General features: G+C 37.6%; 1 protein-coding gene across 1 annotated transcript in view; it reads right to left on the bottom strand.

Annotated features, from left to right (window-relative positions):
* The window catches only part of Ell2 (elongation factor for RNA polymerase II 2), a 72969-nt gene that overhangs the window by 44362 nt on the left and 15081 nt on the right, over nucleotides 1–13526 (bottom strand). The window contains exon 2 of the mRNA XM_008827976.3: nucleotides 9530–9577. Coding sequence (XP_008826198.1) covers nucleotides 9530–9577 — 48 coding nt within the window. The remainder of the gene's footprint in view (nucleotides 1–9529; nucleotides 9578–13526) is intronic.

Consider the following 13526-nt stretch of genomic DNA (forward strand, 5'->3'; position numbering starts at 1 on the left):
TTTTCTATTGAATTGTGAGTTTTGTTACCCTAACCCCCCCACCCTCCCAACCTCATCTTTTTAAATTTAACCCAAGTGCTACTGTTTATTCCCTAATCTGTCCTTTTCAGGTTGGAACCCCCACCCTCCAGGATCCCTCACAACACCACTGCTCCAAAATGTCAAGTATTAACTCAGAAAGGGAAAACGCCTCTCCTCCCACACCCTTGATAACACTAGCAGCTCTGCCTGAACTTTCTTTCTACTGGGGGATAGATCATAGACAGGGAGAAGACTTTCTCCACTGATAGATGACAAGGCAGCTCTATCAAGCAGTTGACAAGCATGATATTTAGCTGTGTCTAACCATAGATAAATTCTCAGGATCTGCCTTTTACATTCTCCTTGTCTGTTTTGTTTTTTCCAAACTTTAATAGTCAGCTTTTTGCCTACACTTCCATATTTAAACCTGATGTCTCTAAAACTTTCTTTTATGTTTATGGAACATTTGGAAAATACAATTAACAAATGCTATTTTGGGGCATCTATTGAAATACAATCTTATATTTTTATGATTGTGAATCTAGCTAGTGTAAGAAAACTGGAGGAAAAGTTTCTTTTTAAAATTTTTTATTTTTATTTTATGTATATGAATGCTTTGCTTGTAGGTATTTATGTGTATCACATGTGTACAATACCTTCTGAGGCCATAATATGGAGTTGGATCCCCTAGAACTGGAGTTACAGGCAGTTGTTATCTGCCATGTGGGTGCTGGGAACCAAACGCAGGTCCTCTGGAAGAGCAGCCTGTGCTCTCAACCACTGAACACTCTCTCCTGTCCTGAGGGAAGTTTTTAACAGTTCAGATTTCCAGACCTCATCACAGAGCTCCACAGAAATTTTATAGACAAGCAGCAGCACCAGATCTGCACAATGAAACCTTAGCTCCTTAAGAAGGGGGAGACGTTTGCTACACCTGTTTCCACTCTGTTCATGCTGCACCTCAGGTCTGCAAAGCATTTACCTCTTTTCTCACCAGCTAACTCTTGATAATCCCTCAAACCTCAGCTCAAACATGACTTCTCAGAGGTCTCCCTGATATCACTCCTCTTCTTGCCACTTGGAGAGGTGATTGACAAATGTGTATGTGAATATGAGAATAGATAAAAAATATGCATTGAACACCTAACACAGGAAGGTAGATTAAGGCAGAGACGAGAACAGATGCAGGTCTGAAAGTAGCCTCCTCAGCAAGTAAAATAACTCCAACAAGTAACCCTGTACCCTTCAGTTCCATCAACTTCGAAGCAGTAATTCATATATCAGAAAAATGGGATTCTCCTTCATAGGACTGCTGTAAGGATTAAATAACATATGCAAAGTACTTAGTATATGGTTCTTAGTAGTGATATCCAACGCTTAATGGTAATTATTTAAAAATAATTGGACTCTACAAGCAAATTAATAGAACAGATAACTGTTGTATGCTAAATATAGGACAAATGATCTTTTAGCAATTTGAAAATTCTTAGCCTGAGAAAGGCAAATTAACTAGTCTCAGAGCATGCCCATGTGTTTTTAAATTCTTAGATTAATAAAACTAGTTCCCTCGCTTATTTGCAAAACAAGTCACTTTAAAATATTATTTATTCTGTGTGTGTGTGTGTGTGTGCATGCGTGCACCCCTGAATATATGTATGTGCATCACATGAATGCCGGAGACTGTGGAGGTCAGAAAAGGGTGTCAGGAGTTATAGATGATTGTTAGCCACCATATTAATACTGGAAACAAAACCAGGGTCCTCTGAAAGAGCAGTATGTACTAACCACTGAGCAATCCCTCCAGTCCCCAAACAAGTCATTTTTATAATAAGTAAATGTTTTTGGCCCCAATACAAACCTCAGAACATTTTCTCATATGTGTAACCCTTATAGTTTAAATTACAGTTCAACACACGCTATAAAAATATTCCTTCTCAAACCAGGCATGGTGGCCCACATCTTTAATCCCCAGCAGAGGAAAGCCATTTCTGTAAGAGTGAAGCCGGCTTGTGCTACAAGCTGGAATTCCAGGGAAGCTGAGGCTACAGGGAGCCTCTCTAAAAACAAAACAAAACACCTCCCCTCAATTCTCCAGGATATCTAATATATCAAGTTCTTAATAATGAGTAAATCAGCCAAGGATGGGTTCAGAAGAGAAATTTTTTGAAAAGACTATGTAAAATCTTATGACAGCAACCAGGAATGCTCTAAATACTTCCACTGCATTATTAGCAATCTACCAAATCAAAGATGCCAGCAACTGAAAGAGTCATGATTTGATGCACCATTACTTAACACAAAAAACATGAATAGACCACCAATAATGCAATGCATTCTAGGTCCAAAGAACTTAATGTGTTAAAATGGAAACCACATGCATACCTTGAAGCCAATAACACATAGTTTTCTTTTTTACTGTGCTAAATATTATTTAAAATGAGATCTGGGGCACTAAGTTTTTATTTTTTTTCTCCTAGTTAATTTTTCTTTTTTTTTTTAAAGTACAGCTCTTAAAATCTCATCTTGTATGAACAGGACATAGTAAAAGGTCAACTTTTTTTTTTTTTTGTCTTTTTGAGACAGGGTTTCCTTGTAGCCACAGTTGTCCTGGAACGTACTGTGTAGACCAGGCTCTCACAGAGATCCACCTGCCTCTGCCTCCAGAGTGCTGGGATCAAAGGTATGTGCCACGCCTGGCTTCAACAACTATTTTTAACAATGCTGATGGTTCAAATGCAAGGGATGGTTTAACTAACACAGAAAATGCCAGTGCCACCAAAGGATAAAATTATTTCCACAATTAAATGAATGAGATTAAAGTAACACTGTCTGCAGCAGAGATGACTCAGTTTTACAACTTTCAGTTTTTAATGGGAAGCAAACATACAAAAAACCCAACGCCATCAATGGTAGATTTTATTAACAAACAATGTTACAAAATGTCAGTTAGGCATAAAAGCTAGCATTTTCAGGTCATATTTACCTTTGTCTGCACTGTCTACCCTGGTGCCTGAATGTTTGCTGAAATGAAGACAGTAATCAGCTCCCTGCCAAGCAATTTATAGCATGTGTGGTATCTTCAGATTTCAGTCATAGTTCCAGTCCTGCTTTCCAAAGTGACAGGGTCTGGTGAAGGCAGAGCAGGGAGGGCACTCCTCTCTGTACAGGCTTCAGGGATTTCCCATGCTCTACCTCTTGGTGGGGTCTATGCAAAGTTGTAGTCAGCAAACACTTCCACGTCAGATAATTCCCTTAGGCCCTACAAACAGCCAAAGTCACGCTCCCATCCTCTGGCATTTGTAACCCATGAAGGAAAGAGGGTTGCCCTACGTTCTTTTGTGCTGCCAAGTGCTAGTAGTGGTACCCGGTCATGCTGTGAAGAAAGATGGTGAATTTAGTTCACTGCCCCTTCTTATTTGAAAAGCCCAGAGGCCAGTCCTTATCCAGAAGGAAAAGGAGGGGAGAGATGAGTGGCAACATAAAACAGAGAAGCTGGTCAATTTACAACAGCTTCAAACCATGATTTGATTCTTGTTAGAGATAATGAGTTTTGGGGGCTGCTTGTACCCTTGCTAAAATGAGATTGTTTTAAAATTTTTTAAATTTTATCTTATGAGTGTATTGCCTGCATGTGTGTGAGTGCACCCATGTTGTGCAATGCTGAGGAAATCAGAAGAGGGCGTTGGATTTCCCTGGAACTGGAATTAAGGACAGTTTGTAGCCACCATGTGGGTGCTGGGAATCGAACCCAGTCCTCTGCAAGAGCAGTCAGTGCTCTTAACCGCTGAGCCATCTCTCCAGTCCCTAAAATGAGATTTTTCTTAAAAGCTATATATGTATATATAAGTTAAATATTTCTAAAAACTCAGTAATTTGGCACTCCATTATTAACACCTCAGTAAATTAATGTGAAGAATTATAATTCAATGTAAATACTAAAATAAATGTTCTCTCTATGCATAAACCACTATAATATTAAAAATTAAAACAAAATGCCATTAAAGGAGGATATAATTATAACATCCTTCTAGTACTAATTACATTCAGAGCCAGGAGTACAAAGGTAGCTGCTAATCAGCCACCTCTGAGCAGACCGACTAAACACAGCCATTCACAAAACTAGTGGGCTAGCCAACCACAGGAGACAGCAGGGGAAAGAGTCAGAGGGGAGGCAGTGCTGGGGATTTATTTTTGTCTTTGCTGCCTGTTTCAAGCTGATAGTTATCTTTGCTTCCCAGGTATCAAGTGGGGGTAGGGAAGGGCAGTCTGTGGGAAGCATCTTCAGGGTGGGTTGAAATTGCCTATTAATTTCAATACTGTATAATTTAATTTTTCAGACCAATCTTCTCCCCAATCCCTATAAGACAAAAGAAATAATTAAAGACGTATTTCTGAACTCTATACTAAATTCAGAGTATGAAAATCCAAACCTCTGTTCTCTGGAATTAATGACTATACTGTAAGAGTTTATAGCACTATTCAAGTTTTTAAAGCTACCAGTTAAATATTGATTTGTGCCTTTTTGGAAGGCAGACATTTAGAGCTTGTTTGGCTGGCTACTCTTTGTCCATTCTTGAAAAGTATGTATGACTGTGTTTCATCCAGTATACAAAATACAGAGTATATAAAACATGTTTTCTATTTTTAACTTTTAAAAACTTTTCTAAAAGTTATATATAAAAAACAACAATTTTCTATAGCCTCTGGGATTGCTGGTTCTGAAAGTAAACAATTAGGAAGGATTTTTGAGTAACACTCTCCTGATAAATACCAAGGTAATATGGGGTCTGGAATCTAATATTATGACCAGGCTAATATTAACTCTCATTTCCCTGGGGCAATCACTCCCTGGATATTAGTCCCTGAGGCCACTGGAAAATCAACTCTAAGGCCAACAACATGCCAGTAAATGTGGCTATCATTTGCTATTGAAAACCTTACTATTTCAGATTTTATCTCAATTATAAAATACCACAGATCTAGTTGTGTATATATTGTGTTGCATATGAGCAAAGAGTTCTTATCATGCTTTTGGAATTTTACATACTTACCGCCAAGACATAACTTTCTTTTTCTATTTTAGATACAGAACCTTGATAAGTAGTTCATGCTGACCTTGAACTCTGGATCTTCCTGCTTCAGCCTCCTAAATGCTGGGATTTCAAGTGTATTCCACCATATCTATACCATTTTGAATCTATAAAAACCTTTGTTTAGAATGTAGATCCATAACAGGCAGAAATATACACATAAGCTTTGAAACTGATAATCCCTATAGAATAGTCCTTCTATATAAGTTCTAAGTGAATTCTAGCTAAGTCCCTTATTATTATTTTTATTTTCCTGAATATTTGTACATGTCTGTCAGACTGTGAATTCTCTGAGAGTGAAGGCCAGTCTTATATGCATATCTATATTCTTTCATACTAAACACTTAAAAGACTTGGATGAAAGAAATCCTTGTCTACTGAATAGGGAACAAGCAAAGTCTGGACATGTTGGCATACACCTATAATCTTAGCACTTGGAAAACCAAAGCAAAGGATCCCAAGTTCAAGGTCAGTCTACATAGATAGACTTCAAAAAAACAAAAACATAAGCCAGGCATGGTAGTGAATGCTTATAATCTCAGCACTTAGGAAGCAGAGGCAGGAGGACCCTTTCAAGTTCATGGTCAGCCTGGTTTACACAGCAAGTTCCAGGCTAGCCTGGGCTACATAGTAAGGCCCTGTCTCAAAAAATCAAACCAAACCAAACCAAAATAAAACCAAGAAACAAGCAGAACAACAGACTGACCTATTAATTTAGTTTGTTAGGTACATTTATAGCTTTTAAAATAAGCATCAGTTGAAAACTATATCATTGACTGACATTGCATTAAAATATTGAGTTAACTTGCTTCTAGAAGCTCTTCCTTCCTTTAAAGCAGAGTGTCCTATAAAGTATAGGTTAGTCTGCCTCTTTTGGCTGTGAGTCTTTAGAAAGAAACTTTCAGTAAGCATAAAACTACAAAGTTTGGCTTTAAAGCTTCATTGGAACAGCATCTTCCTTGGGAAGATAACTTACTTGCTGCATTTTGTTTTCAAAAGGAAGAGAGAATGATCCTGACATTCATAAAGTTTACTTGACAAAGAAGATGCAGCTTTTGGAAACTGACCATATTATGCTGACACATTCCTTCTGAATATTCAGCTTGATGATCTCAATGCCCACTAGAATCATAGCAGCTATCTTTTCTGTTCAAATATGTTGGTCTCTATATTTATAATCACAGTAAACCTTAAGTTATGAGTAAAGCATTCTAGGTATGGATGAGACTGGTGAAGATAACTACCTGACCCACACCCTCCAGAATGAACAAGTCTGTGTTCCTAACATGTATGAGTTTAGCGATCAGAACCAGCCACTCTTCTATACATTTATCTTTCTGAACATAGAAAATGCCTTCAGTGACCACCTAGTTCCCTATGTGCCCTTTCCCACTACAGTAAAGAAGTGGAGTGAACTCTGAAAGGCATAGTTTTTCATTTTTCTATGCTCTAAAAGCTGCTTTCCAACCCCAAAGAGAAAAACTCAAGTAATCAATGATTCTTAGACTTTTTACTCGTTAACAGCAGTTTGCTAAATGCTTCAGACTGTATTTATTTGGAAGTTAGCATCAATCTAAAAGAACATGTTCAAGCAGGAAAGTAAATAGGCTTAAATGCTAACCTTCCAAGACCTAAATTCTGGCTTTCTATAGACATTACTGAAGGGGAAAAAAAAATCCTATAATTAGCAACAAGGAACAGCATAACCATGCAGTGCTTAGCACGGGTTTCATCAGAGAAACAGGAAACAATTTTAACACGACATGTTCACTTTAAAAAAAGAGTATTCTAACAAGGCTTCAGTTATGCTTTCAAATCTGTCTATGTATGGCACCATCATGACAGTTAAGGTATATTTCCAATTATGTTCGATATAAAAAGACAAAATTTCTCACAAAGGAAAAGTATCTTTTGTGGGAAATCTAAATTTAAACCTTCTAGTTTAAAACCCTAAACATTGTCCAAACAGGGAAACTCTGTAAGCATACTTCAGGGTTTTTAAAGCAATCAGCATAGCAATGTTAATGATCATAGCTCTCAAAAAAACAGAGGAGCACTGTATAAGGAGTACTGTATAGAAGACCCTCACAGTTATGCCTCTGCGTATTCTGTGGGCTGTGCCAACCCACTCTCTCCCCTGTAATGAGTCTTTGTTTTTACTAAGTCCCAAAGGGTGGGGAGAGCTCTCAAAGGGGAAGGGGGAAGGGCAGATGGAATGCAGCTGCAGGCTCTAAAACAATGCTGAGTCCATATATTTTGTTCCCAGTAGAATAATAAAAAGGGTAGGATGTTGATGAGATAGACCCAGAATAAGCAAGGTAGGGTCCAGCATCCTACATCTCTGTGCTTCTAACCCTCATTTGCTATACAAATACAATCACCATTTGGGCTCAAACATACATTAAGAGTTAAAACCATCATTCATTTATAAATAACTTACTTTATCAACAAACTATATACAGGCCAGGGATAGTGGGAAGGAGAGTGGTGCAGGCAAAGATAAAGAGGTGGGGGAGGGGGTGGACATAGGGGGTCAAGGATAGCTATGGGGAGGAGTAGGTAGAGAACTGGAGAAGAAAGCCCAAGGTCTCAACTGTAAACTGCTCATTCTATAGTGGTACAGAGGACTTGGGATAATTAGTATGCCCAGAAAACCATGCTCCCCCAGAGATGGCTAAAAGCTGCAAGTGACAGAACTGAAAGGCTTTGGAAGCCCCAAATATTGATTCTCTGTCATTTAGTCCTTCAGTTTAACTTGGTGCCTTTATTTGCATTTCCTTAGCCTGATATCCCAACTGGGTTAAAGAGAGAATTAGCAGCAGTCCCAGAACAGCAGTGGAGCCCTCTAACTCCTAGGAGAAACATGTCTCAAACCTTACTTTCCTGCCCTAGATGTTGCCCCTCCTCCAAGATAACCCTTTACTGAAAATCCATGGAGCTCTCCAGGGCGCCAGGACTCAGGCCTGCCACTTGAACTTCCCTTCAAATATTCTTGATGCCATTAAAATCTGCAGGAAAACTCCAGAGGTCTTAAATAAACTGAACTAATCCCTCAAATATAGAATCAGTATACAAGACTACGTTTAAGTTATACAACAAAATTCAGAACACTTGTTCCAATTAGGATCCCATCCATGAACCTTTAAGTCACTAAGGGAGAAGAAAGGACCTCACTGTAAAGCTGTCATGCAGAAGAAGCAAAGCTGACATCCGCACAGACACCTCCTTCAAGTTAGTATTATATGATTAAGAAATACTGTACGCTTAGTCCATTGAATGATATAATTAATTTGACTCTTGAAATATTTTCAAGTTATAAAGTTTAGAAAGATTGCGTTTATTCATATTGATACTTTCATATTTGTGATGTTACAAAAATTTCCACATGTATAGATATACAGATCTGATCTTCCTCTTTCAGCTTGCCTTTTCTCTAGAAACCCTAAAGTTCATTTATAGGTAAACCAAATGTCCATGCTACAGCTTGTATATAGGGAGAGAAATGCATATTAATTCAAGTGAGGAGGTGAACTAATGGTTTATTTATTTTGTTCATCTAAATATTAACAGCAACAATTAAAAATAATATTGCCGGGCAGCACACGCCTTTAATCCCAGCACTTGGGAGGCAGAGGCAGGATCTTTGTGAGTTTGAGGCCAGCCTGGTCTACATAGTGAGTTCCAAGATGGCTGGGGCTACCAGCAGACCCTGTCTCAAAAAGACCAAAAAAAAAAAAAAAAAAAAAAAAAAAAAAAAAAAGTAATAATAGTTTTCCTGTAAAGTTTATCAACTATTGCAAATACAAAATTCACAGGTCCATTTAAGTAAAATGTCTCATATAGCATGCTTGTTGGTTTTGGTGCTGGGGACTGGACCCAAGTCCTTGCACGCACTGCAACAATACCTCAGTGTATTATGCTTTTTAATGCAGCCATAAGATATACAAAACTGTCTATTTTGTACATTAGCAAAGCTTAATTTCTATTTATATATTTAATTTCCTAGTGTATACAATTAAAAGAGTAAGTATATAGATAGTAAAATTTTACTAATAGCAACAACAATAATAGTCATAGCTTGCATGAAATCAATTCTTGGTTTAATTCAGTTCTTTGTTGTGGTAAATAAAATACATTCACATAATACTTTGATGTTTGAATTTTCAATGAAAAAGTTCAAATACACAGTTACCCATGATTTGGAAGAAACTCAGTAACTGTATCTAAATTAGTTTTTAAATAAAAGACAAAGCATCTTAATAAAAAAAGACAGAAATTTTCATTTAGTCATGAAGCTCACAAAATATGAATGACTGATTATATTGAGAGGGTTAAAAAAAAGAGGGTAAGATGAAAGCAAATTATTACACACACACACACACACACACACAATTTTTTTTCTAAATAGGAGTACTCACCCCTTGGAGTCCTTGAAACTGAATCGAAGGTCGAAAAGGAATTAAATTCTATTAAAAAAAAAAAAGAAACATATAAACCTTAATTACTGTGACACAGAACTAATTAAACTTCAAATCTATGTATTTTCTCAATTCCATAGTTGAAAATCTTTTTATTACATGCCTACTTTAGCATGTAATCATATTAAGGTACCTTGATAAGTTGTTTACATTTAATCATACAAACAAAGAGTAGTTATTGGCAATATAGTAATCATGATTTCAATCATGACATGATTTGCAAGAGAAAAAAGTATACTAATTCAAACTTACAAAAAAAATTCTTGCTTAGTTTCCTGATGTATTTTTAATAGGGGTGGGAAAAGAGAAGAGATAATTGGAGGAACTCTGAAAAAAAAAACAATAGGATGCCACAAATATAAAAAATTTAAATATTCAGGAATCAACTGCAGCTCTCCCTCCTCCCTCCCCATTTTACCAGAGATTAGTTTTTGCTTAAGAGTCAAAAAGGCTGCCAATTTTCTTACAAAATTCTTACTAGGAGAATATAATTTCTAGAAAATTTGTTTTCCTTTTATTATTAGCTTTGACTTTTTTTTGGTAACTTCACTATTTTATCATTGAGTTGTACATTTGAAAGAACAGCTGTAACTGTAAATATCAGTCACAGTTTCCAGCACGATTCACTGTACTCAGTCACTGTTATGTTTGTCAGGGGAAGACTTTCTAAATTGCTAACACAATTCATAGGGAGATATATATCAGCCTATAAACTATATTTCATTCCCTTATGTCCAAGTCCAATGACAAAAATAAATAAAGTGGTGTTTGCTCTCATTTCTACCTGAAATAGAAATGGAGGTGCCTCTATATGCCCTTCTCTTTAGCCACAGCATGTCACTTGTTACTTTCAGTCACTTCCCCAAACTTCTGTGTGGATTTAAAAAGCTTGCTAATCAAGGAGGGGAGAAAAGGATAAATCAAAACAAACAACAAAAAACTCACCCTTTTTTTTGTTTTGTTTTTGAGACAAGGTCTCCCTGTAGCCCCAGCTGGCCTGGAACTTGCTTTATAGACCAAGCTGGCTTCAATCTCATAGAGATGTGGCTGCCTCCCAAGTGCTGGGATTAAAGGCATGAGCAACTATACCTGACCATATATATATATATACATATATATATATGCACACACACATAGTACTTTTCATTCATGAGGGAATCTCACCCCCAAATATCTTCTGTAATTAAATTTATTCTTCCTTAGGGCAGGCTGGTCTCTGTAAAATTGAGGCCAGCCTGGTCTACACAATTAGTTCCAGGTCAGCTGGCACTACAGGGAGACTGTGTCTCAAAAAGACTGTAAATAAACAAATAAATAATAAAAATTTTACTCTTTCTGAAGTAAAGAAAGCATGTACACATGTCTGCCAACTGTGAAGCCCCTTCTTGTGCAATCAGGGTGGCCCTTCAACTCACATGCTGCCTACAGTTCACCATTGGTAATACAATTCTCCATCAACTCTTCTGTGTCAGATAAATGCAACCCCTTTCTCAATTTTCAAATTGCTGACTTCTCTACTGGGTATCACCCTTCCTTGTACTAAGAGACAGCAGTCTTTCATTTCAAAAGCTAGTACCCTTCCTTCCTCAGTCTAGGTCAGCTCCACCCTGGAGGCTTGCTGTACCTGTATGATAATGACTGGGTCTTTTCTCCGTTCCTCAAATCTCATCTCTCCATACTCCTCAGTACTGCCCACAGAACAGTCTACATTATAAATACTCAATGCTGTGAATCTTTGGTGCCTGGCAAACACATGTCTCCAACCAAACAAGGAACTTTTCTGCTTTTCTGGCAATGGCATGCCTGTTCTTGGTTCTCCAGGTTTACAATCTCAGAATTAATTTACAATCTCTTCTCACTTCTCTACTCCATATTGTTAGTCAATTACATGTAATTAGAATTCCTATTCCAGAAGAAGGCTTAGAAATCATAATTGATACCTTCTCCTTCATTCTTAGTTCCTGTGTTCTATTAATAACTAAGCTGGGAACAGAATCTAGGACTCAGTCCTCCTATTTCATCCTGTTACTTTTCTCATACTATCTGGTACTCCACATATATTTGCTATGGGAGAGCCAAGAATGTGAGGGCCTAATTCCCCAGGCAGGGTTCATGTGCTAACTGGGAAAAAAAAAATCTAAGACTGATCCAGCACTAGGTTACATACTACTAGGAAGTACACTAAGAATTCCAAAGAAAAGGAGAATATGAGTTAATAGATACTAGAAAATCCAAAGGGACCATGGGAAATGTAGATCTTGACTAGCTGATTAGAGAAAATAGGCTCAAGGGAAAGAGAGTTTGAGGAAAAAAGCAAGGAGGCAGGGATGGCCTTTGCACGGGCAGAGGGGAGGTCTGTACTGCACAGTCCTTTCATACTGGAAACAAAAGGAAGGACAGAGACAGGACCCCATGACTCTTGCTGAAGCTTTCCTGCCCTTGAAATCTGCCTTTGCTTTTAGGTCCTGCCTGCTACAGAATAAATGAAACAATTTAAATTTCAGACTTCAAGATGCCTACTCAAAAGGTTTATTCCTGCTTTGAAATAACCTTATCCAAAGCCTCTCCTTAACCTCCTACTTACGATCTTTAAGTCTTATCTTAAATGTGATAAATAACTAGAGGTTTTTCCAATTTCTGAATAAGAAAGTGAAGTAGAAAGAAAAAGGAAATGAATTGTTGAAAGTATTTTGGGGAGAAGGCAGCTTTTAGCCATGTGCAAAACATATGAAGATGGATTGGAGTAGAGAAAGGTTGGGAAAATGGCTTTGAAAACAGCTCCAGGGGATGCTTTAGAAATACTCTGGTGATAGAAGCCTAAATTAGTATAACCACATTTGAAGTCACCAGGAGATGTTGGACATGCAGACATTCCCAAGAAAGAATGATAAGATGTGTTGACAACTTGAATATCAGTCACCAAGGAAAAATGATATCAAGATGGCTCCAGGGCTACCAGTCATCAACTCTAGGCAGTCTGCCCCAGACTGAAATTAAGCTTTTAGTCTCCTTTGGAGGTTCATGGTCCATTTCAGGCCCTCATCACCTGGCACCAGATAAAGGCCTTCCTCCAAACATCCAAGTATTCAAATAGCTAGCTAGTTCTGTCAGACACAACTCAGCATGTCACATAGCCTTAAGTAGTTCTTTCCCACTGTCTACCAAGCAAAGAGAACTCTTTCATAGACATCCACACTACTTATGTACCTGAGCACCGCAAGTTAGGCTATTAGGAATAAGTTCTAAAAGTAAATACCACTCTGACTAATGTTTCAAGCATGTTAGATTTTTGTCCAAATGTTTCTTGCCTAGTTATTGTTAAAAGAGTGATATGTTTGGAGCTGGGAAGATGGTTCAGTGGGTAAAGTACTTGGTGCACAAGCATGAGGACCTGAGTTCAGATCCCTAACACCCACAAAAAAAATCAGGTATGGTGGTGTGGCCCATGACTGTAGTCCTAGCACTGGGGTAGAGACGGGTGGATCCCAGGGGCTCACTGGCTAGTAGCCAAAAGGTGAGTTCCAGGTTCAGTGACAGACTCTTTCTCAAAAATATAAAATAAAATAAAATAAAATAAGGCAGAGAAGTGATTAAGGAAGATATCCAGTGTCAACCTCTGGCCTCCTCGTGTGTCTGCAGAGGTGAGTGCACTCACATACACATGTGCACACATGCATAATACACACATACACACACAGAGATTAATACTCAAATCACTGTATATTAAAATAAAATTTACAAAGCAAGTAAATTTTAAAAGATAATTATGGGAAGCCCAATATGGCATGGCATACTTAAAGCAATGCTTAGCTTACTAAGTGCATTTATTTCTATTAGGAATGAATTTTGGTGGAGCTTCAATCTTTGTTGCTTAGTTTTATTAAATATTTGCACCAAGTACCTCTTTTAAAAATCAAATAACTCTAGAATTTAACTA

Source organism: Nannospalax galili, unplaced genomic scaffold (genome assembly GCF_000622305.1).
Source record: "Nannospalax galili isolate Female #2095 unplaced genomic scaffold, S.galili_v1.0 scaffold393, whole genome shotgun sequence".
In the NCBI taxonomy this organism is placed as follows: domain Eukaryota; kingdom Metazoa; phylum Chordata; class Mammalia; order Rodentia; family Spalacidae; genus Nannospalax; species Nannospalax galili.